This window comes from Dermacentor silvarum, chromosome 3, assembly GCF_013339745.2.
Source record: "Dermacentor silvarum isolate Dsil-2018 chromosome 3, BIME_Dsil_1.4, whole genome shotgun sequence".
Lineage (NCBI taxonomy): Eukaryota > Metazoa > Arthropoda > Arachnida > Ixodida > Ixodidae > Dermacentor > Dermacentor silvarum.
The window spans coordinates 233,108,518-233,132,897 of record NC_051156.1 but is presented as its reverse complement, the minus strand read 5'-3'; the positions used below and the strand labels follow the sequence as shown (position 1 = coordinate 233,132,897).

Here is a 24,380-nt window from a genome sequence, read left to right as displayed (position 1 = left end):
AGATCACGAAAGGGTGACACTTGGGAGCGATTCACAGCAGCCGCCGCAGACACACAGAACTTCAATCATGCAGCGCCATACAGACGACGCGCGTTACTCTGGCGCCATATCGCAGCCATCGTCGATGCACAGCCCGTCTTGCACGGCACTACGGTTTTCTTCTCACGATTTCGTTCCACCAAAGACCTGAGAGGCCCTTAGGTCGCGGGAAAATCATCCCACCAGTGTCAGTGGCGACAAAACTCTAGGGAGCGTCACATCGAGCCTTACTCGTAGCCGCTCACCATCGCCCCTTGCAAGAGCAGTGATCTCCGTCACACACGCTAGTACCGCGGACGCTCCTCCCCACCTCACGTCACCCTGATGAGATGAGATCGCCCACGGGGTTGAGGATGCCGTGGCCGCCGCAACTCATCGCGTGCGCAGGCTGTTTCCCCTCCGCTTCTCCTCTCGCCTCATGTTTTCACTTACCACCTCGCGCTCTCTTCTTTCATCTTCCGCTGCGCTCCCCGTTCGCTTTCATATTTCGCTGTGTTCGTTCGCTCGGTTACGAGGTACGCCGCTGAGGCACGCCGACGTATAACGCAGAAACGTGCACCTAAGAGCTGCGCTTTAAAAAAAGCAACATTAGGGCCCTATTCCCATCCCTGTATCTGCTTCGTTTTCGGCCGCCATTTGGCTCCCAACACTGAAACTGCGGACTGCTCGTGAATACATTGTGACGTGTTTACGGAATCAACTATAGCACGTGCAATGTTATTTTTTATGAACTGTGTGAATTAAATTCACTTGCTTTCGCAGGCCATATTAACCAACTATAGCCGTGACAGTTCGTCGTCTTGACAATGCTGTGACCATTTTTTATAGTTCATATTGCTTTTTCTGCATATGAAGCTATTCACTAGTATTTGCGGAATGACGTCGTGGAAACTGTTTCTACTCTTTTCAGCTGGCTTGCTGAACTTGTTCCTCCTATCAGACAGGTGGTCATTTATGATCGTAACCGCTGGATTCAGCAGCGTCGACACGTTCTTTTTTCTGAGGCAAGTACAGATATGTCTCGCCGACACATACAGAATACGCGAATAACACAGCGCAACTTAACTTTAGCTATAATCAAGACTACCTAAATGTTCCAGTAACTTAATATAACAGCCACCAAGGGGCACAAGCGTATCTATCTTGAGGAGGGGGGAAGAGGGAAAGGGGGTTATGTTCTGTGTTAGTATTCCTAAAGAAAAGACATGACTATTTCAAATATACCGCATGTTACTTTCCCGCATGAAATAGGTAAAGAACTCAGATCACTTAAAATGATGCTTTTGTTCTTAATAATAGGGCTGAGTGTGGTATCTAGATCTCTCTTTCTGGGTAACTGCTCACTTAGACGGAACAGCTTCGTGAATTGGTTGTTTGATCAAGATGGAGTGGATTATTTGTTACTGATACCGACTACATTCTATTGGTGCTTCCGGATGCTCTAAGACAATAATCCTTTTTTTTGCAGCGGATTCTTTCTATGCCTTACTGTCACAAGGCAGAAGAGAAATGGACCCATTGTCTTCATAATCGGCGTTACGAGACGGCTGATTAGGTAGGAAGCGCTTGTGATTGTTCGGCGTTTTGACGAGACAAATATGTGTAGCCATTCAGAATACATTTTAGCACAAACATGACGACGCTACGGCGATACAGAACGAGACATTACTCTCATCCGACATCTTTATTACGCAATGCCCTGCTTCTCAAAAAAAAAAAAAAATGACTGACCTAAAGAGCATACAGAGAAAAGCCTTCATGCGAGACATATTAAGAGAGCGAGTGATACAACGGATTCCAAATTCAGTGTTGCAGAGAGCAACAGAAGCATGTTCCTTAGGCCTGTTTTCGTACAAGTATAGGTGGAACGTAATAAAGATGTCAGTTGACAGCAGCGCCTTCTCCTTTATCCTTGCTGTGCTATCCTGTTCACGCTGAAGTTTATCATGAATACGCACCAACTCACCTGTGAATGCATTCTGATTTGTAACTACGATATGCAAATTTATCATGCATTGCCCGAATAGACACAATAAATGGGAAGTTACAATCAAATGCGCGGAGACGTCTTGCAAATCACATACAAACTGCATCTAACTACCGCCTCGTGCATGGCAGAAAAGCTTGTGTAAATCTTCCACAAACCAGATGTGCTTGGTAAAGCTAAAATATATATATATATATATATATATATCCGACGATTACGGTACTCCTTAATGCAAAATTTGAGCATCGCGGTCTTCGTGTTTTCGTCTTGCGATATAATGAGGCAACGAATTTCAGACGGAAATCACCCCGACTGACAGTGGGCCAGTGCCGTGAGCGCTTTCGCAGAGGTAGGGGCAGTATGCGAACGCTGGCATGATGAGCGGCATCGGAGCCAGCTGTGTAAAAAGACGACGACTACCGCGCGAGCAGTGGAGCAGTGGAGCGGTTACGCAGAGGAGCGGTGACGAGCCAGCTGTAGAAGTATGCGACGACGAGCGCGTTCGCGCTGTTACGCCGAGAGACGGCGACGAGCCAGGTGTATAAGAAGCAGGCGACGACGAACGCGCAAGCAGTGGCACGAGCGCGTTCATGCGGTTACGCCGAGGGACCCCGACGAGCCAGCTGTGTATGAATACGAGAAACAACAATGCGCAAGCAGTGGCCCGAGCGCGTTCGCGCGGTTACACCGAGGGACGGCGACGAGCCAGCTGTAGAAGGAGCAGGCGACGACGAACGCGCGAGCAGTGGCACGAGCGCATTCGCCCGGTTACGCCGAGGGACGCCGACGAGCCAGCTGTGTATGAATACGATGGACGGACAACAATGCGCGCGCAGTGGCACGAGCGCGTTCGCGCGGTGACGCCGAGGGACGGCGATGATCCAGCTGTAGAAGTAGCAGGCGACGACAAACGCGCGAGCAGTGGCACGAGCGCGTTCGCGCGGTGACGCCGAGGGATAGCGACGAGCCAGCCGTAGAGGGAGCAGGCGACGACGAACGCGCGAGCAGTGGCACGAGCGCGTTCGCGCGTTGACGCCGAGGGACGGCGATGATCCAGCTATAGAAGTAGCAGGCGACGACAAACGCGCGAGCAGTGGCACGAGCGCGTTCGCGCGGTTACGCCGAGGGACGGCGATGATCCAGCTGTAGAAGTTGCAGGCGACGACGAAAGCGCGAGCAGTGGTACGAGCGCACCAGAATAAAATGAGTCAGCCTAGTTTTCAAACAGATGGATAAAAAGGAAAAGTTGCTGGGAATAGCTTTTAGGGCGGTGGGTGGTGGAAGAGGCAAGAGTGTTTGGGGTAAGTAAATAAATCAATAAATAATGAAGCTTTATTAGCCTCTGCGTTGTAGTGCCAGGGCCTAAACTCACGTAATCACCACGTCTTCACCTTACAAACTCCCAAGCTTCCATCACTGTGATAGATGTACCTTGGTTAGTCATTTCACATCGAGCGATGTTAAGCAAGAACAATGAGAGCAGAGTTGGGAAGAGGAGCCCGTGTTTAATCTCTTCCGTTACGAACTATGATGAACTCCTAATAAATGTGTTAATGTTATTCCACGGTATTGTAAACTATACGAAGAAAAAAATGTCAACGTGGCACAATTATCTTTTGGGTAATATGAATTTACTTCTCGTAGGTAAGAAGTAATGAGAACTTATTGAGCTTACTGTCAGCTATGTCGCGCTTCATAATAGCAAAAAAAAAACGAAAAAGAAATATTGAAGGGAAATCTAAACCCTTCCCACTGCTCATGAACACTGGAACACGGACATGGCTGTGCCTAGAATTAAGTGATTCTATTTAGCAATACCAACAGCATGGACGTCAATACGAGTGGCCTGTAGCCCTAATGTCCTCTTTTTCTTCATCCCACTACTGAAGTGTATTGGGAAAGGCAAGCTCCGTATACATAAATGTACACCCTAGCGGAAGAGGGTAAAGTCGAGGAGAGATGACGGTATTCTCGTGTTTTCACTCTAAGGAGAGTAATTGTCTCTGCAGGACTTGCATTCCCCTGTTTTTCATCATCATGTGCCTGTACGCGCTTCAGCCCTTCGTCACGGGTCCCAACACGAAGGCATTCTTCCAAGACCTGCACAACGAGGTGGCCTCTCACTGGTGGAGCTTGGTACTACAGATCAGAAATTTCGATAAAATCAGCGAACGAGTAAGTGCAAACTCTTTAAGAAAACGCCTATGTGAAAGGCATCTAGGTACTATGCGGTGCATTTGGTCGTTGCACAACACCGTGGCTACAAATGTTGCCGACCTACACTTCAGTGTTACGTAATAAGGACTGCTTGCTTGTTTAAACATGAGCTTTCTTCAAATACAGGTCACAGTCATGTAAGTGCGTCAGTTCTGTACTATAGGAATGGGTGCCTTTCTGTGAGGACATGCTCGTAGTGAACTGCACAAACTTGGAATCTCTGATTCAAATTATTGATGTTCACCCGTCATTACAATGTTTATCATTTATGTGACACCGGTTGGGACGAGTAAGTAAATATAATTAGGTTTTAAAATGTTCACAGAAATTATGGTACCGTCGATAAATTCTAGACGTCCCATGAGAAATAGCGGTAGCTGTTAAAAGCCGCAACGGCGTGCAGGGAGGGTGATGCGAACTGCGTGCAGGAGCTGTGCGTTTGCGTCAGTATTGCGATGTGCTGGCACGATCAATAGGAAGTTGTTTAACGACTCCTAAGTTATGTCGAAGAAAATTAGCAGGAATGACATTGTTTCCGACAGACGCACTCTTATTTTTCAAAACGACAAAGATGGCACTGAAGATGACACAAAAAATGGCACAAAATAAAACTTGTTCATACAGCACAAGGAATTATCTTGGCAGTACAAATTCTCTCGTTCCTTGTTTGTGCGCGTTAATAATATTTATTCATTTATTTATTCATCTTCAATCATCGGAGCTCAATTCACTAATAAATCATCGTTATATAATCCGTAAAGCAATTGCTATCCGTGTTGGTTTAGCTGATAAAATGACTGCGTATGGATTGACACATTTTATAAAACATTAAGTACAACCTATACGGGCTCTGGGAATGTCATCAGATACAACCGTCTGCATTGGTTAAATTGAACGTTATTGACCGTGCTTTTCCATAACCCGATTGTATTGCTCTCCGCGACTCCTGGAAGTGTACGTATTTTGAGAGGAGCTTACAGCTTGGTCAATGACCGTCACTGGGTGGATTTTGGTATTTGGCGACTTTATTATTCTGGTGCCTGATGTTAATTCTGGCTGGTATTGCTACTGGAAATACATACATTGACGGGGATTTTAGCGCCAAACTTCAGGAATTCGAAAGAACGCAAGCTTTTCTACTACTTATGACTTTCTTCCCACAGCCCAACCTCCTCTTACTCCCACAACAAATAGCCAGCATTGAAAATTTGCAGTTTTCCTACTCCAGCTAATGTCTGCAGTAGACTTTGCACCACTGAATAAAGTACATCCTACTGCCACCAAATTTCAAGCCGTATGCGCTGATGCATAGAAAATCTGCACTGATATTTTATGAAACATTTCATGAAGGACAAGAGGGCAAAATAAGTGAGGCACCACTGACGCAGATAAGCACATTGCGTCCAATGCCTCGTCCTTCCATAATAGGCATCGTCGGCTTTTGGACATGTTTCCTTATATTCAGGACATTAGCTGGCTTGGCAAGCGTTATGAAATGCTATGGAAAGGGAACAATTGTCACCTACCCGACTGCACCACGAAGCTAGAAAGAAAAACCACACGAGTTTTTTTTAGTAGCAAAACTTGGCAGTAGAAAGCAAAAATTAGTCCTTGTCCGCGATTCGAACCCGGCATCAACGCCTCCCTGGCCGCGTCTCGACAACTCGACAATTCAAGTTGTCGCTTTGTTTCTGAGAAACTAGTATGATTTTTTTTAGTAGCGGCGTGTTGCAGTAGGGTGAACGACAATTTTTCCCTTTCAAGAAATTTCCTTCCACCTTTCGGCCTTCTGCAGAGGTGATTTGCCAGGAAATGGCATTACTCACACTAGACTGCCCAAACATCTTTTTTACATCGGCTTCATTTCGCATGTAATACATCAAACTTTATCTCGCATGCAAATACAAAGCTTACTTTTTTCGTGCCCGCTTCTATTCATCATCAGCAGGTTAGTTTTTATGGATTAGTAGAATGACATCACGTGCGGTCGTCGGTGGCGGCTGGCTATAAAGGGAGAGAAAAGAAAGACAAAGACTGTAAAAAAAAGACAAAGAAAAAAAAACGAAAAAAAAAAACCGACGGACATAGGAGCGTGTTCGCGGAGCGAGAGGTCAAGGCCGGTGGACACTCGAGCCGCTCATCGCCGCTAGCCGCTCCACACCCGGGTGATTCAGGGGCGGCGGGCGGTAGGCGCAACCGGGCACGAAATTGCATTTACGCTGGGACTGCGCGGTGCGGTGCAGTTCGCATGCGCCCTCTGGCTGGCCTAACAGGTAACCAGTGAGTGGCAATGTGCAGCAGCGCGTTGGCAGCCTGGTGGGCTGGCGACCAGCATAATTTTGCCCCATGCCTGGATTTTGTTATTACATTTGTTTTCTTATTAGTTATTTTTTTATTTGTTAGCTCGAGTGGTTTGCGTGCGGCGGTATCCGCACTCCGATTTGGCGACGCGTTGTCTTTTGAGCGCAGGCAACCGTTCGGCGGAGCAAAGGTGTTCGAAGTCGGCAACTATCACCAACAGCAGACAAAACTGCAACATTTTTATTGATGTGGGTTCAAGCTTCCTGCGTCATGGCGAAAACACGACTCTTGCATTGTCACATTTCGTTCTGCGACTGCATGTGTTGCGGTGGCGCCGTAACCCTCCTTTGAAACACTGTGCAGTCATATTATCTGCGCCACTTTATTTATTTATTGCTACCGCATAATGTTGCAACAACATACATCTCTCTGTACTCAGTTGTGCCCGGCGCGATGGCGCACTTTTTGTAGGTGTGCTAACGAAAGCTTGCAAGAACGCGCGTGCACACAAAAACACACGCGTTTTTAAGCTAATGAACAAGGGATCTGGCGCTGCAACAGCACCGCACGCTGAAGCGCCACAGCGCTATCTAGTGTAAGAATTAGGTTGAAGATGAAAATGCAGAAGACAAAGATAATGTTCAATAGCCTGGCAAGGGAATAAGAATTCAGGATCGCCAGTCAGCCTCTGGAGTCTGTAAAGGAGTACGTTTATCTAGGTCAATTACTCACAGGGGACCCTGATCATGAGAAACAAATTTGCAGAAGAATAAAATTGGGTTGGAGTGCATACGGCAGGCATTGCCAAATCCTGACTAGGAGCTTACCACTGTCATTGAAAAGAAAAGTGTACAATCATTGCATTCTACCGATGCTAACATATGGGGCAGAAACTTCGAGGTTAACAAAGAAGCTCGAGAACAAGTTAAGGACCGCACAAAGAGCGATGGAACGAAAAATCCTAGGAGTAACGTTAAGAGACAGGAAGAGAGCGGTGTGAATCAGAGACCAAACGGGGATAGCCGTTATTCTAGTTGACATTAAGCGGAAGAAATGGAGCTGGGCAGGCAATGTAATGCGTAGGATGGATAACCGATGGACCATTAGGGTTACAGAATGGATACCAACAGAAGAGAAGCGCAGTGGAGGACGGCAGAAAACCAGGTCGGATGATGAAGTTAGGAATTCGCAGGCGCAAGTTGGAATACGCTAGCGCAAGACGGGGTAATTGGAGATCGCAGGGAGAGGCCTTCGTCCTGCAGTGACTTAATAAGGGCGCGGGCGGCGGCGGCGGCGGCGCGGCGGCGGCGGCGGCGGCGGCGGGCGGCTGCTGCTGCTGCTGCTGCTGCTGCTGCTGCTGCTGCTGCTGCTGCTGCTGCTGCTGCTGCTGCTGCTTCTGCTGCTGCTGCTGCTGCTGCTGCTGCTGCTGCTGCTGCTGCTGCTGCTGCTGCTGCTGCTGCTGCTGCTGCTGCTGCTGCTGCTGCTGCTGCTGCTGCTGCTGCTGCTGCTGCTGCTGCTGCTGCTGCTGCTGCTGCTGCTGCTGCTGCTGCTGCTGCTGCTGCTGCTGCTGCTGCTGCTGCTGCTGCTGCTGCTGCTGCTGCTGCTGCTGCTGCTGCTGCTGCTGCTGCTGCTGCTGCTGCTGCTGCTGCTGCTGCTGCTGCTGCTGCTGCTGCTGCTGCTGCTGCTGCTGCTGCTGCTGCTGCTGCTGCTGCTGCTGCTGCTGCTGCTGCTGCTGCTGCTGCTGCTGCTGCTGCTGCTGCTGCTGCTGCTGCTGCTGCTGCTGCTGCTGCTGCTGCTGCTGCTGCTGCTGCTGCTGCTGCTGCTGCTGCTGCTGCTGCTGCTGCTGCTGCTGCTGCTGCTGCTGCTGCTGCTGCTGCTGCTGCTGCTGCTGCTGCTGCTGCTGCTGCTGCTGCTGCTGCTGCTGCTGCTGCTGCTGCTGCTGCTGCTGCTGATGATGATGATGATGATGATGATGATGATGATGATGATGATGATGATGATTCTATTATCGCGGAATACAGCTGCGTAGATCGACAAGTCACTCTGCTTTATTACCGAGCGCGCGTGTGAATCTTCAACTACGGATTATTGATTTACTTGCACTTTGCAGCTCACGTTTTTGTGACTAGCTGCCAAGGTAAAAGTGAACAGACAATTGATTAAACGATTGAATATGGCAGCGTACTTCGAAACAACGACGTAACACAGAATGAACAAACACGAATGCTGTGTGACACACACAGACAGCGCTCGTGTTTGTTCATTCTGTGTTACATTGCTGTTTCGAACTATGCTGCCCTATTCCATCATGACTAACCAACTAGCCCACCAGTACGATTGATAATGACAGACATAAACGCGGTATGTATGATAGTTACCTTATGCAGAGATGTTTATTAGATATGTTTTCAAAAGGCGATTGTTTGCATAAGAACAATTATTGATTCATCTTGCTGACAAGTCATCTCACAAGGAGTGAAGACACATCACACGTGTACGTTTCTTGCTGCTGCTAAAGAACGTCCCCACAAAAAGAAGTAGTATTAGCTTATTCATGCATTAAAAGATGACAGAGGTTTACGGGGGCACATGAGGCAGTAATGCCCATGCAAAAAGATCTGGGTGGACAATCTGCTGCTCCTTCACACTGATTCAGCATTTAAAAAATGTACAGCCTCTGGTGAAAGTGCATACAGGCACTCTCAGCCCTCTCTCAGCAATGGTGACAATCATGGATGACCGCCTTGAGACCGTTTGATGCTGTCAACAGTCATCTGTTTTCAATCTGCAATCTGCAAATGCACGTGATCTCTTTTCAATCTTTTCCTAGATAAAAAGAATACTGCAGAGGATGCATGAAATCAAGTTGTTCGATTGAGTTTGGCATGGGCCAAATGTAATTCTTGTACTGACCGTGTAGCTACAATAGAAAGAATACAATAGAATACAATAGAATGAATCTTCAGAGTAGAAACGGTATAACTGAACATTTACAAGTAAAGGACATTGCACCAGAAAAAAAGAAACAGGCCGTGGAATGTAATAATAAACATAGGAAAGAAGATAGTGAAAATACAGTTTTAATTATCTCTGAAGATTAGCTGCATGTTTAACTTCTGTGGGCAGAACGTTCCGCTCGACTACTCCAACACTTGAAATTCTCTGTTTAATATGCCCAATATGGGCCTTTGTAACTCGATGATAATGAAATAAACTTTATTAAAAAATAGAACCGGCCATTTTATGGATGCCACCCTCAGGTGGGTGGCTTCCTTATGCCGGGATGCCATGGCCCTGGGCTGCCCGCCTTGCTCGGTCCACCAGTCGTCGCTGGTCCTCCGTGTCAGCGCTGGACAGCAGGTCCTCCCACTACTCTTCAGATGGCGCTCTATTTTCTGGCACCCCCTAAAGCCATTGCACTGCAAAAGTATATTATAGAGCGTATTAGGTATTTTACGGAACTGACAATTGAATTCGTATAGTGTGGGAAGTATCACGTGCAATAATGTGGCACGTGGGAAGGAATTTGAAGTCTTCGTAGGGTCACGGCTTTCTCTCTACTAAGCGTTGGTTGAGTTGGTGGGTATTTCCTTCTGTGTAATCTGTAATGCTCTAGCATGTCTCTGTGTCCACACGCATATCTCTATTGCCTGTAGAGCGCCCTGATTCGGCAAAGTTTGTTGCATAGAGTGGGTAATTGTAACGATGCTAATAATAAACATTATAAGAGTTTTTAAATTTAATAATGAGGGAAACGGTAAAATGTTGACTTTTGATGAGAGCGACATTGTGTTGGTATTGTAATGAGAGAAAGCCATAAAATTGACAGCCCTCTTTTGAAGTTTCAGAACTGGCTCAATGTGTGAATGGAACCTAGATCTAACAGAGTACGGCAGATGGCTGTGGAACAGGCTGAAATAAATTTATCGGAGGGTTTCTGTATGCAAATAATTTCGGCACTTCAGCAGAAAGTAACAAGCGTTGCTCAGATTTTTTGCAAAGCTTGTCAATGTGAGGCATACAGCGAAACTACTCATGTAACACAGCCCCTTGATGGGCTCCTCAGCAATTCAAAGACCCTTCGCCAGGGCCCTGTGGAATGTTTTATCTATACTATAAAAGTTTTAAAGTGCCTTCCAGTGAATGTTCTACCAGAATAATTCTTTCAAACAGCATAGTAGTAGCCAAAGTGAAAGCAAGGATTGTGTAGTGTGAGGAGGTGACCTGCTCTTCGTGTACAGATGCATTTTTCCTTTGCTCGACCAGCACGCAAGGGACCTTTCTCTCTTACCTACTCCCATATAAGAGACGAGGGTTCACGTCGTCCTCTTACAAAATACCTGCAGCGCTTTTCTTCTTTTCTTTCCATTGCATCATGAATATGACCTAATAATCTCTCTTAGATTCGCAAGTCGACGTGCGACAAATTTGTGGACATGATGGCAAATAATTATTGTAAGAAGATGGATCGTTGCATAGGAGCAAGAAGCTGAATAATATTGATCCCTCGTATATTCCACACCATACGTGTCCTCATGTTCACGTCGTCCTGAAGAGAACATCGCAATAGACCACTCTTAGGAGAGTGCTTAGTGCACTTGAGAGTACTTCTGCCGGTCTCGCTGATTATCGCCCCTTAAAGGCGCTAAAATGACGTGTGATAGACGCTCGCGCGATATAGCTAAAAATGTGGGAGGCTGTACATAGGAAAAGGGGTCGTATGGTTGATGTATGCATAAAATCTTTGAATAGAATAATAAATTGCGTGGTAGGGGAGAGGCAGGGAAGAGCTTCAAATGGAGGAATAGGTCAGGTTGAAAATAGAGGTCACCTGGTGGCATATCATGTTTTGTGCCTTTGTTATTGATATGAGAATTTCAGGTTCAAGTTACAGCCGTAGCGATTATAAGTTGCCACGTGCCAAATTGATCCCCGTCGGGTGTAGGCATTCATACTTGTGTATGAGATATGATTCTGTATATTTCCACTCGTGAGGTGAACGGAAATTTGTTTGTAGAATATAGAGCCTTGTTTTATCAATTATATGACCATGTTAATCGCCGTATATTTGCGGCTGGCTACTGCTTCAGGTAGATTGTGCTTTGTATCTGCTCGATGGCCGCTGAGTGTTGTAAGAAGTTGTCCACTCTCCCACATGCAGTATTTGTTACAAGCGGCACGTTCTAGACAGTAGACTACATTGCTTGACGTGCAGGGGAAACCCTAAGTTAACTTGTGAAGGTAATCCAACACTGTAAGTTTTAGTGTTGTAGTAGACTGAATTTGTTTGCATGTAGAGCATCTGAGGCGACCGCAGGGACTGGATGTTGGCTTCTTCTTTGTGCTTAGTTTGGCATGTAGAATAATGTCCTTGAAATTAGCGCTGTGTCTGTAGGCTACTCTGGTAGGGTCGAGAAAGACCTTATTAGGTTTCTAGTTGCTGGTGAGAATGCGGTAGTATTTAGTGAGAATGTTGCTCACGTTTGGTACTGCATTTGAGAATTTAGTAGTAAGAAGGGACGTTGTTCTTGTGATCTTAGGGCGGGGTTTGAGGACCTCGGCTCGATCAAGTTTGGTTGCATCAGTGTAGGCTTTTTGAAGGGCAGTATTCGGGTGGTTCCTCTTTGGTAGAGTTTCTTTAAGGTGGTCGAGTCTATGTACTCATGGTTCTCAACGCAATTGCGGCGCAGTCGTGTGGCTTGACCTTCAGAGATGCCTTGTTTGCAATGTCTGCGATGGTGGCTTGTATATTATAAGTACTGTTATCAAAAGATTTCCTATGGGGAGTTGTCTTTAGTGTTCCACTGTCAATATATATTGTTGTGTCCAAAAAGTTTATGCGCTCAGTTAAGGATTCCGATGTGAATTTTATTGTTGGGTTAAATAATTTACGAATATTATAGATCTATGCAGACTGTCCTGACCATGTCCCCATATTATAAACATGTCGTCTATGTAAGGTAGGTATGTGTGGGGCTTTTCTGTCCATCGAGGTAGGAAATCTATTTCTGGAGTCCCCATAAATATGCTCGCATAGGTTGGTGAAAAACTGTACCCATATTTGTCCCATGTATTTGTTGTTAGTGTAGTGGGGAATATGCATGTAGGCGCCCTGGGCATTGCCATCGCTTCGGCGCGAGATCTGAGCTCGAGCTGCTGATGCCAAAAGCTAGGACTGTGCAAAGAAAGCCACTTGCGATCCCTCGGACGAGCTTTAATAAATCCCCCTTTCAATATATATATATATATATATATATATATATATATATATTGAAATTAGTAATTAGTAATTTACGTCAATTTCTAAGAAGTTATCGGTTAGACCTAGTTTAGGAAGAGACAAGTAGCCTGCAATAGAGTGTTGCGCATTGTGTTTTGACATGCCTTTCTTTTTTAGACGATAAACCATCAGGGATTGGAAGGTTGGTGTACAGGGCAGTGACGTCTAGCGTTGCAAGAATTATGTTTTGAGGTAGTGTGCCTTTAGTATTAACGTCCTCCATAATTCTCAGTTGATGAGGGCTATCTTGTACAAATGACGGAAGTGTTTTGAGATAAGTCGCCAAGGAAATGGTTAAGAAATGGGGAGATACTCTCAGTCGGAGTGGTGTTTGAAATATCGGACGCCCTCGGATATGAGTGGTGTATAGTGCAGTGCGCGGAATTTTATGAATTTTTGGAAGGAGGTAGAAGCGCCTTGCAGTTTTGTTGCTTAGTTTAAGAAATGTGAATTCTGATGGTGTTATCATTCATCAGCCAAAAGTGATTTCAGCGTGGTGGTAGTTATCAGTGTGTAAGGTAATGCCGGATCGTTGTCTACCTTACGGCAATATTCACGGTGCTTTAGCTGTCTGTAGGCATCGTGCTTGTATTTATCTATTGCCCAAATAACTACATTTTAACCCTTGTCTGCTTCCTTAATGACAATGTCGTTCCGGCAACTAAGATTTAAAATGATATGGTTCTTTGAGGAAGTTATGTTTTTAAGCCGTTTAACTGTCTTGAATGGCCTTATAATTTCTTTAGTGACAGTTTTAAGATATAGGTCGAGTTTTACGGCTTGTTCTGGTTCAGGAGTCCAAGTGGATTGTGCTCTAAGCGGTGTCATCCCGGTATCTGGTGCATTGTTGTCTCCGAAAACATGTCTGATACACATACGCCGAGAAAATTCCGAAAAGTCCTAGTGAGGCTCGAATTCATTCATTGCGTCATTAGTGGGGCAAAGGCTTAGGCCCTTGCTAAGTTAAGCACGCCTATTTAGCGACCTAATGTTTTTGAAATGTCTACAGCATTACACTAGTAGAATTTTGTGGCGACTTCAGCCACGTCTGGTAATTCTAGATTGGAGCTCCCTCTTGTTGGCATGAGGTGGCTGTTTGCATGGTAGGTTATTGTTTATTAAAGTTCGCTTTTTTCCTCCGTTTTTGAATCAAGTTCATAGAGTGTATTGCGTGGTAATTATCTAAATCTTTCATTTCATTCGTTGTCAGAGCTATGTTCCGAAGTGTGTGGCTAAACCTTTCGAGTTGTTCTTCGCAGTGTTCCTTCAGTATATTCAAAAGTGAGAGTAAGCGCATTGTTTAATGTTTGCTAGTTCGCACGACGGTGTGGTGAGAGTGTTCCTCGCAGTGGTATAGCCTTCAGCTTTAGTTCTTAAGGGATTACGTTGTTTTAGTAGGTTTTCTAGCCTATAGAAATTCGGTGCTTCGTGGCCGTGAAGGGTTATTAACTTGCAATCACTATCATTTATTTGGCTTTTTGTGGGTAGAACTACGTGTGGTGTGTTTCTGTTTGGTAGGTTTCTTTACGCATGCCTCACTTAATTCCAGCTCTGGTTCAGTTAAGTCCGTAGGTGTGCATGCATGTGTGTGGCTGCCTGTGTGAATACTTCGGTAGTGAACTTTTGATTGTCTGCGACAGTTGCGTCTGTTTGCACTGCCGTTGATTTCGTCTTTGAAGCAGTGTGTGTCCAGTAGCTCGCTTCACATTCCGCTGTCTGTGTGCATGAGGTGCTTGTTGCAGTTGTGTTGTTCGGGATGGCACGGTTGGCAGAGTCGGTGGATGCGGTTTCTGATGTACGTTTGACCATTGTTTTTCTGTACTTCTCCTTAATGAAATATTTTATACGTAGGGAAACTAGCTTCAACATAAAACACAGAGTATTCCTCTGGGGTTTATGTGGAAGCCGTGCCAAGGTAGGTGTTAATGTGGTGCTTCGCGTATTTCAGCATGATGCATTGTGTCAACGTTCTTGTGGAAGTGCTCTAAGTTAAATATTAACGAGTTGAGTTTGTTAGTCTCCTCATTGTGTTTCATGAGTGCGTTAGTTTGGTGGATTAGTGGGCGGTGTTTGTTTTGTAAGTGGGAAGCAACAGTTGTCGCGGTTGTGTGTGAGTTTGGACAAGCTGCTTGTATTATGCGTATTACGTCGTTTATAGACTCGATCGTTTCCGTGGCGTTCTGTGTGTTGAGGTTGTTTGTGCCTACATTGATAATGAAGTGTGGTGTCCACTGACGTATCACAAACTAGTGGGAGAATATCTGATGTTCGCGCCTAACTCAGATGTCCTAAATATGGCGCGTATGGGCCTGGTGGGAAGTGTTCCTTCAAGTGGCCTGGTGGGAGGTGAGCCTTCACTGGCTGTCTCCAAGGATTGCTACATGCGCAAAGGATAACAAGGGGCACTTAGCCTGTTCGGTCATCTTCAGCAGGTATGGAAATCGAAAATCATAAAGGGGGCTGACAGATGGAGTAGCACACGTTGTTTAAAGGTTAAAAACAGGGATAATGGAAAGTCTTGCTGGGTTCTTTTTTCTGGGGTTTTACATGCCAAAACCAGTTCTCATTAAGAGGCACGCCGTGGTGGAGGGCTCAGGATTAATTTTGACCACCTGGGCTTCTGGGGTGGATCCTACTGGCTGGTTTAACAAGCGCGTACCTTAGACGGAAGGAAGAAGTAGGCAGAAGCCAAGCGCTTTCCCTCTCTCTCTCTCGTCAATAACAGTGAACATGCTTTACGCGCAATATCCTTTTCTTTTCTTTTCCGCGCTAGGATGTCATACCGCACATGTGGTACCTGTCGACGGATTTCCAGCTGTTCGTCGTCTCACTTGTTACACTGCTGATATTCAAACGGTGAGCTCGTTTAAAAAAGGACAGCATATTGGAAAGGACCACGTACAGAAAATAAATATGCGAAATATTTTACTTGTTACAGTGCCTACAAAAACGAATATATATATATATATATATATATATATATATATATATATATATATATATATATATATATTCGTTTTTGTAGGCACTGTAACAAGTAAAATATTTCGCATATTTATTTTCTGTACGTGGTACAATATATATATATATATATATATATATATATATATATATATATATAGTATAAACTACAAGTTCTTGTTGCGCGTACAAATCAATAAAGCAACCATGAAGCATTCGAATATCTGCTCTCGAGCCTGGCAGATTCCAATGAAAGCGACTTACAAAAGCACGCCAGTAACTCAATATTTTTTAATATGAATAAAATGCTCATACTGCAATACGATGCTCTCGCGCATAAGTATTTTTACACTAGTGTTTTGTCGATACGAGTGTTTTTACTTGTACCTTGCCGAGTTTGTTGTTGGCCTAGTTGGATACTTAAAGATATAACCGAAGCGTTACTCACGACTGGTTGACTTCCAAAAGGAAGATAGCAATATAAACACACGTACAAAGGATCATGCAATAATTAAATGAGGCTCTGTTGTAAATTACATCCACAAGATTACGAGTCGTTATTAAATATATTTATCTCTGTAGAAAGTCGCCAGATAAATAAGCTTCAAATAAAAAAAGGTTTACATACCGTGTTTGAAGAATCCTACGGATGTTCTAACGACAAGGACATTTGATTCACAGGCGCAGGACTCTTACGGTGGGAGCATTCGCCCTTCTATCTCTGCTGGGCTGCATTGCTGGAACGTGCGTCGTTGCAGTTTTTCAGCTTTCACCGTTTATGATCTTCCCAGGGTCGATTCCGGAGTGAGTATTGAAAATCACTGCCAATTATAAGCGCATGCGATCACTGAGTGGTACATTCACCAACCTCTCTATCAGCATCGTAGCACTCTTTTGTCGTGATACTAGGTCACCGGGGCCTGCCCCTATAGCCCTTCACTAATCTCGAATAATCGTTTCTCCGTGCTATAGACTCGTTCTTTTATTCTTTCCTCACTCTTTTTTTTTTCTTTGAATCGTTTCAGCGTGATGGTGCGAACTCTTGACGAATACTACATCCGGCCCTACTATCACGCCGTGTGCTACTTCGCCGGCTGCATGACGTACATCGTTATAGACGACTTCAAGGAGAGGAAAATATCTAAGGTACCTCTTAAACAACCCTCACATGCTAAGAGGCTACGTATGCTTGAAAAAAGCTATTTTAGTTAATTTAGGTGCAATAGGTTATTAAAATGAGGAAAGAGAACGTGAAGGCCGTTGTATCATTCTGGAATTTTTGATTTAAATTTACGGCACTGGTACGTCAGCGTGAGGTCCCGGATATCAAGATATTGTTCTTGTAATTCGGACATGATGCGTCTCGCACGCATCATGTCCCGCATTTCCGGACTTATGGTCATTCGAGCTGGCTGTTTTCGCACTCCACCCCCACCTCAATGCGGTCGGGCCGGGACTTGAGCCCCCAACCTCGTGTTCACCAGAAAGACACCGTAGCCACCGAAGTCCGGGTCAAGTTCATTAAATTATCCTATCACTCAGCCCCTATAAGGTGTTAATACTCGCTTTAAGGTTTCTTAATGCGAAGACCAGTGCGTTGCAAGCAAATGTATTGCCTGCGGTCCTTAGTGCTTGCATATTTGCGAGATCCCGCACTGAGTCTCGCAGTGACGTGTGTTTCGCGTTCATTTCTCCAGCGGATGCAGCAGGCTGGCTGGTACGTCTCTGTGGCCTGCTGTCTGTTCTGCGTATTTGTGAAGTTCGCCTGGTACAGGAGCCCGAATCCCGTGCCAACGGGCGTGACACTCCTTGCGGCATTCTTGGACCGCATCCTCTGGACACTCTTCCTAGTATGGATCACGCTCGCCTGCTCCACGGGACGAGGCGGTAAGTAAGCAAGTTTTTTTATGCTTTTGTGCCATATTACGATATTTCATTTCGAAGCATTTTTTAGCCACCTCCCCGTCTTTCTTGCGTCATCATCCGTAGCCACGGTGGCCTCCGTGATGCACCTGCACACGCCCCACAGCCAGTTTGGTTGCGAGCAGTTCATTCGCCGTGACATCCTCTTCGTATACCCCAAGGTGGCGCGTCTGTATTATTGTACTTAGGGCGCCTAATCGTAGCGCGTTCTACGCCACATTGTGTGATTAAATGCTAAATATTATTTGCCCCTCACTAGGCGCTTTGCGGTAGGTTGGTAGTTAATTGCTACTTGGCTGGGCTCCCATGTGGCGTCGCTAAAGAAGTCACAGGCCTGCGCGGCACACGTCGCACAGTCACAGCGTAAGCTGGAGGAGCGGCTCAATAGGAGCTCTGTTTTCCCCAGCACACACTAGAGCGTCGTTTTCACGACAACCAACTAAACTGTCCACCCGGCATTGGCGGCGAGCTGCCGCTTGTGCTTACCTCCGCACAGCTTTGTGCTGCTGGGCCCGACGTTGCCTGGCTGGAGCTGCGCGCGTAGCTCTACGATCCGCGTCTTCAGAAGCGGTTCGCACCTTGCGAAAAGGCGCCATGACGTGTACCTAAGAGTAAACACAAGTATCGAGACTACGCGGCGCACATGTCACATCCCTTGACACGTGGCACGATACGATGCAAATGCTACATGTCGTGACGCCTGGTGGAATACAACGTAGCTGCAATGAAAAGTTTGCACGCATCGACGCTTCGCGGCGCGCATATCTGTGACTTTTTTTCAATCTAGCGTCTTTGCATACATCTCCATCATCTTTTTTCTTCTTCAAAACTGACTGTCCTGTTTCGTCGATATATTGTTTTTTACAGTAGAAAACACTGAAGCATATCAATTACATCGGAACTAGTGCAAGTAAAACCAGTTTTCACTTCGTGTGTATAGCTATTGGCGGTGCTTTTAATTTTAAGGTCACATTGAAGGTGCCTGGAGGTTTAAATTAGTATTTTAAGGTATTTCTCCCTCTTTCATGAGGACTTGTTCATTTTGAGTTCCAGGTCACATTTTACTCAATCTAATTTGTCAAACAAATTGATTGCGGCTTAACCGTGTCTGCCAAGCCTTGCAGTAAAGACGTTTGTGAATTTGACTCTGTCTCCTTTCTTTCTCTTCCCCTTGTCCCTCCCCCCCCCCGCAGGGTAGCAAACCGGCCTCTTGACTGGTTATGCCTTCCTTATATCCCCCCTCTTTCTCTCTTCACGGATCTGCTGTCATTCCTCCCCATTCCTTACGCAATATAGTATTGTTATTCTCGACGCAGAATAAAAAAAAATACCACTAAAGAGCCACATGATCTAGCAGAATGGGAGAATTGTTTCTTGCCGCAGTGGAATGTCAGAATAAAAGCTCTTACGAATAGCATGAAATCACAGAAGGAGCGAGGGGAGCGAAATGGCAAATTGTGTAGGTGCCGAAGGATATGCACTCGCCAACGAACAGCTACAGTTTCAACACAGAGTTGCACGTGAAACTGTGGGTCATCTTGCCTATGGCAAACCACAAGTTGATGTACCCGTCGTAAGATGATGAGCATTAGAAAATGTAATAGTGTCGTGTGGTGTCGCCTTCCTTTTTTAGTCCTTATCCTAAGTCGCATGGTTGCAGCCACTAACGTATCTCAACTTGTCCATTTCCCTGTCCTCCATAAGAACATATTTGTGAACATTTGGCAAAGCATGACAACGCTCTTTACAAAATTGAACTCTGTCGCCGTTGCAACACAATTGTTACGCTTCTGCTAGTAGTCAACTTCTGAAGTTCATACTTGTGCGAGAAAGTACAGATCAGTTTGGGTACTCCATGTGAACTGTAATGTTGGCGCTAAATCCTTGGTGTAACAGAATGAGATATGAGCGGGAAGCGGCAGATGGTTTATGCGCAGACATGGTGCGGTAGAACGTGATCTCAAAGCGCTTACATTAAGAACGAGCGCTCTGCAGGTAGTTTGCGTTGTTCGGTATCGGGACGCAACCTGGGGACCCCTTCCTTTTATTGCAGGTTTAGAGGTAATTTTGGAATGACTACAGATGTCCGATACTACGACTGCAGCATTCATCCTTATCTGGTGGGTGTAATGGAGGGGGGGGGGGGGGGGGGCAGGGTTCATGTCTGTACGCATCTGGCTGTTAAAAGATCACTACAATAAAGCCAGGTTTTCCATACAATCCCAAGTGGTGACAGGACAGGCTCTTGTGAGGAAACATCATACCAAAAGGCGGGCCATCACCATCAGGGTCTTCATCTCCACAACCACTACGAAACATTACTACGGCCGTTAAGTTCAGAGGTATACCGGAGGTATGCGATCACTTTGTCCCGCATCAAGGAAACCAATCCCATGCCTGCATATTTTCTAATCTGATCGGACCATTTAACCATATTCATGTACGCAAACAGCAACACACACGCAGAGGCCGGACGCCAATACCATCGTACTTTTGCCCGTGCTTGCTATACCGTTAACATGAAGCTACTCAACAGACAATCAGTGTAGATGTAACTGGAAGCCCTGGTGCCCAACCAAATATCGGACATTCGAGTGAACACCCGAAAAATCTACTGGTGGATGACGTCCAGAATGCGGGTGCTCTGACCCCTCTACGCAGCTTAACATACCTTGATGGCATTCAGGTGCGCTCGTACATGCCTCTGGGATCTGATGTAGTCACCGGCGTTATCTAGGACGTAGACGTGGTCATCGTTAACAACGACTTGCATATTCTGAACCAGTTTTGATCAATTCTGCACTTGTTTGGACCCGTTTTTGAGAACTTGTTGTTGCGCCTGACCACGACGACATGACATAACATTGCAAGATTTTGACAATTTTCTCAAGTTTCTGCTAATAATGCACTTAATAGTTGAATATTCCTATCTTTAACATTATTATGAGTCATCTTAGTTTATTTTGAACCAGTTTTGATCAATACTGCACTTGTTTTGACCCTGTTTATGCGCGTGACCACAACATGAGATCACATCCGACAGCCCTGGCCCCTAAAGTGCTTCGTCCTTAGAACGTCCGCGTCCCATGCGTTCTTTTATGTCTTTTTATTTATATCTGGCCGAAGTCTGGCCGAGCTCAGAACCTTTGGACAGAGTGAAAAAGAAACAATTTTCTCGATGTTTGTCTCTGCAGGAGCTCTATCGAAGCTACTATCCTGGAACGCTTACGTGCCGCTGAGCAAGCTCTCCTTCGGCGTCTACCTCATCCATGTGCCTTTCCTCCACCTCTTGTTTCACGCGTCCAGGGAACGAATGTCCTGGTCGGTCTTCAATCAGGTAAGTAGTATTGACTTAACAGAGCCGTACTTAAGCAGCGCTATGACATTGCGCTGCTTAGCATGTGGGCTGCGGGTTCGGCTCTCTGACAGGGGCGGCCGCCGTTCCGATGGGGCGTGAAATGCAAAAACTGTGGTTCCGTGAATTGGATTCACGTTAAAGAACCCCAGGCGGTGAAAATTTATCAGACGTCCTGCACTAAGGTGTGCCTTATAACGAGATTGTGGTTCCGACGCATAAAATTCAAAAATGCATTTTCGATTTGTCCCTCTCTATGTGAAGCTTTTGTCTCGTTTAGATTGCTGACCGCAACGCTTGTTAACGCACTATGAACAGAGCCACTCCTACAAGTGCGGATTTTTGTGTAATAAATGCCTCGCGCACATGGTCACTAAACGTGTGGTGGACGCTCTGGGCGAATAAATATATACGGCTCAATTCGTGCAAAGGGGTAGGATTTGCATAAGGTCGACAATGTTTAAGCTTTCAGGGAAAGCTAAACATTGTCATTGTTCAGTGCGGCCTGCATTGTGACACAAATGTGTGCAAAAAAAATAAAAATGAGTGATTATGTGCAAAGGTTGAGAAAGAAAACGGGGTCACGCAGCGCGTTGCGAGTAAAGAAGAAATATTGCCAATACAAAATGTATTTACTCGAAAAATATGCATTCCAACAATGTTATCGGTGAGTATAAATGTGGTCAACGGTATGGCGGAAGATTAGTGGGAAGGCCATCGCCCTAATCAGCATGATACAAATATCCCTGAAATATAGTTCTTTACCTTTACCTTTGTCGCATCACTGTAGTTGCAACTAATAAATGTACCATTCACCCAGCATAGTAAGCTCGTCACAACAGATTAATTGGTGGTTGAAAGAATAAACAGAATCAACAAAGTATTGAAAGTATTAAAAAAAAGAATCTGCATCTTTCTGCGAGATCACATCTATATGACTATAGAGTTGTGAGCCACCACAATGGCATACATGGGTTCTGGCAAAAGTAAGAACTAGCTATCAGCCCTGCTTACTTTAAGACAGCTTATAGCCCTTAGTCATAGCAGTAATTATTTACACTTAGCGTAAAAATGCGTTTTAGTGAGCATAATGATGCAGTCTGGTGTGAATGAGAACGTAATGTGGTGAGGGCAAACCTTGTCACTGATCCGAACCCTGGGTGCTAAGAGAAGGGTAGTGCTACAAAGTGTTGCGATAAGATTGGGAAACGCACGCGGCATTGCGTGCAGTCGACTTAGTAAGATCACTTCGTCAAATCTTTGTCCACTGGACGTACATGATTTAAATTGTGGAGTTGAACGTCCCTATACTGCTCAGTGTGTTATGAGAAAGGCTGAAGTGCGGGGCTCCAGGATTAACTTTGACCAACTGGGGTTCTTTATCGCGCACCCAAAGCACGGTACATGAACGTTTTTCGCAGTCAGTTCCCATCACGTGGCTTAGCAAAAAGAATTCGCGATGTCGTGCTCAGCAGCGATACGTTATATAGTTACTGAATCATCACGATGGGTACTGGATATATGAAGTGGCCGATAACGACGATGATGGTGTAGCACGATGATTACACAGCGTCACTAATACAATCAGTGGCGGCAATGGATAGGACATGATCCATGTTGTGCTTATTGTTGCGGGTAGAGGTTAATCGTTCAAAGACAGGGCCACACGCAGGAGGCAATGAAAGAAACGACTATACAAGTGCTGGCTGCTGGGTTGTATGAGTGGCCAAACAAATTGTAGCAGCTGTAACAGTAAAGAGAGTCAGGAGCAAAGAGGGTAGCCAAATGCCCCATATGCGATAACTTGCCCTAAGTGAAAGGAATAAAGGAGCAATGAAGGAAGTATTGGAGAAATAGCTCTAGCTAAATGAGGAGGTGCGCATCGCAATAGATGACAAGTGTAAAGGTAAAAACAAGGTAATGTACTAGCAGTATTAGTGATGATGGTAAGCAGCTATTGTTGCTGTTGTACTGATACACGCATAAGCAGTGATTTTGGTAGCCCGGAAAATTATCGGCGACATAAATGAAACAACTAGGATTACGAGCTTTGCAATAGTTGCACCATGCCATAATAGTCTTTTTAAAATTGATAAGCCGCGTTAGAGCCGCCTAAAATAACCTCTGAAACTGATGTATCTATAAGGCTACGCACCAATTTTCCTACGAGGCCTGCTAGAATACCAATACAAAAAAAATTCACTTCGGTGTTTTTTTCAAATATATAAGTGAACAGTATAGTTTTTCCTCGCTTCCGTTCCAGCTCACGTTGCTGTTTCTGCTGCTCGTCTGGAGCTTCTTGCTCTCCTATTTATCTTTTCTTGTTTGCGAAGCACCGACGGCTGCTCTCGACAAGCTGTTATTCACCAGGCTAATTGGAGGAGGAGGACGAAGAGGAGGAGGGAACTCGGGAAAGACACAACCTGGGAACAACCAAGGTGGTAGCGACGTGAAAGCACCGGAGAATGCAGAAGACACTGTCTTCTCTCGCTGCTAAGCGGAAAGCAAGTCGGAGACTTCACGTCCGGTTCTCCAATCACTGCGAGCCTCTATTCCTGCTCAGAATATTGTGAACTAGCAAGCATATGATGTCTTCAATGGAAGCAAGCGAAACGGTGAACATATTCCTCGTCATCGGTCATTTAATACCGCTATTGAACTGGAGACATGGGTGCAAATAGTGCTCAGACCGACGTTACGGGTCATATACTGCCACCTTGTTGTGAAGCGATTATAGGTAGCCAAGGCGTCACTGCTGCGACGTTTTTTTAAGAAAAGGAGAAGGAATGGGTGTGCTTCTTTTTCCTACTTAATAGGGGAGGGAATACAAGCTACGTGCCATGGTTGCGTTCAGTGTAACTGTGGCTGAAAATCAGGCAACAGAATGAAGAATCATGCACGATCTTGCCGATGCAGCGAACTATGGCTGTAGTTCCAATTCTTTGCATCATCGTAGACAGTCTACTTTGACGTCTACGAAGACAGCCAAGACAGCTTCGAGGCCAAGTAATGGAACGCGTTTCGAGCCGTCTGGAAGGCGCTTCTGCAAGTGACGCCATCTCGCGGCTACAGAAGAAGGTTGAGAAAAGCACACATTAGTTCTGTATTTTAAGTATTTTCGCATGGGAACCTATGAAAAACATAATGTGACACACATTAAGGGTATATAAAGGCGTGTTTACGTTTTTCTGTGTGCAGACAACCTTCCAGTCGTGTTTCTAAGCGCCTAGCTGCTCAGTCGCCGTCTTGTTTAGACAGGAAAGTAGCCTGCATCGTTCTTGACTTCGATGCTGTCTTCGCGATGCTGTCTACTTTGA

The 24,380-nt window shown here is 45.5% G+C and overlaps 1 protein-coding gene across 1 annotated transcript; it reads left to right on the top strand.

The window, feature by feature from the left end:
• Positions 1–1,502: 1,502 nt before the first annotated feature.
• LOC119445264 (nose resistant to fluoxetine protein 6-like) lies at positions 1,503–23,722 on the top strand. Its single transcript, XM_037709582.2, has 8 exons — positions 1,503–1,594; positions 4,036–4,201; positions 15,598–15,680; positions 16,467–16,589; positions 16,811–16,931; positions 17,483–17,672; positions 20,903–21,045; positions 23,327–23,722. Exons 2-8 carry the CDS (start codon positions 4,064–4,066, stop codon positions 23,558–23,560), a joined length of 1,032 nt encoding a protein of 343 aa, XP_037565510.2. The 5' UTR covers positions 1,503–1,594; positions 4,036–4,063; the 3' UTR covers positions 23,561–23,722.
• The last annotated feature ends 658 nt before the right edge of the window (positions 23,723–24,380 follow it).

Coding starts and splice junctions, on each gene's coding strand:
- LOC119445264 (XM_037709582.2), top strand. CDS start 4,064: ATGTGCCTGTACGCGCTTCAGCCCTTCGTCACGGGTCCCAACACGAAG. Junction 4,202..15,597: donor TCGATAAAATCAGCGAACGA/GTAAGTGCAAAC, acceptor TTTCCGCGCTAG/GATGTCATACCGCACATGTG. Junction 17,673..20,902: donor CTGCTCCACGGGACGAGGCG/GTAAGTAAGCAA, acceptor TTGTCTCTGCAG/GAGCTCTATCGAAGCTACTA.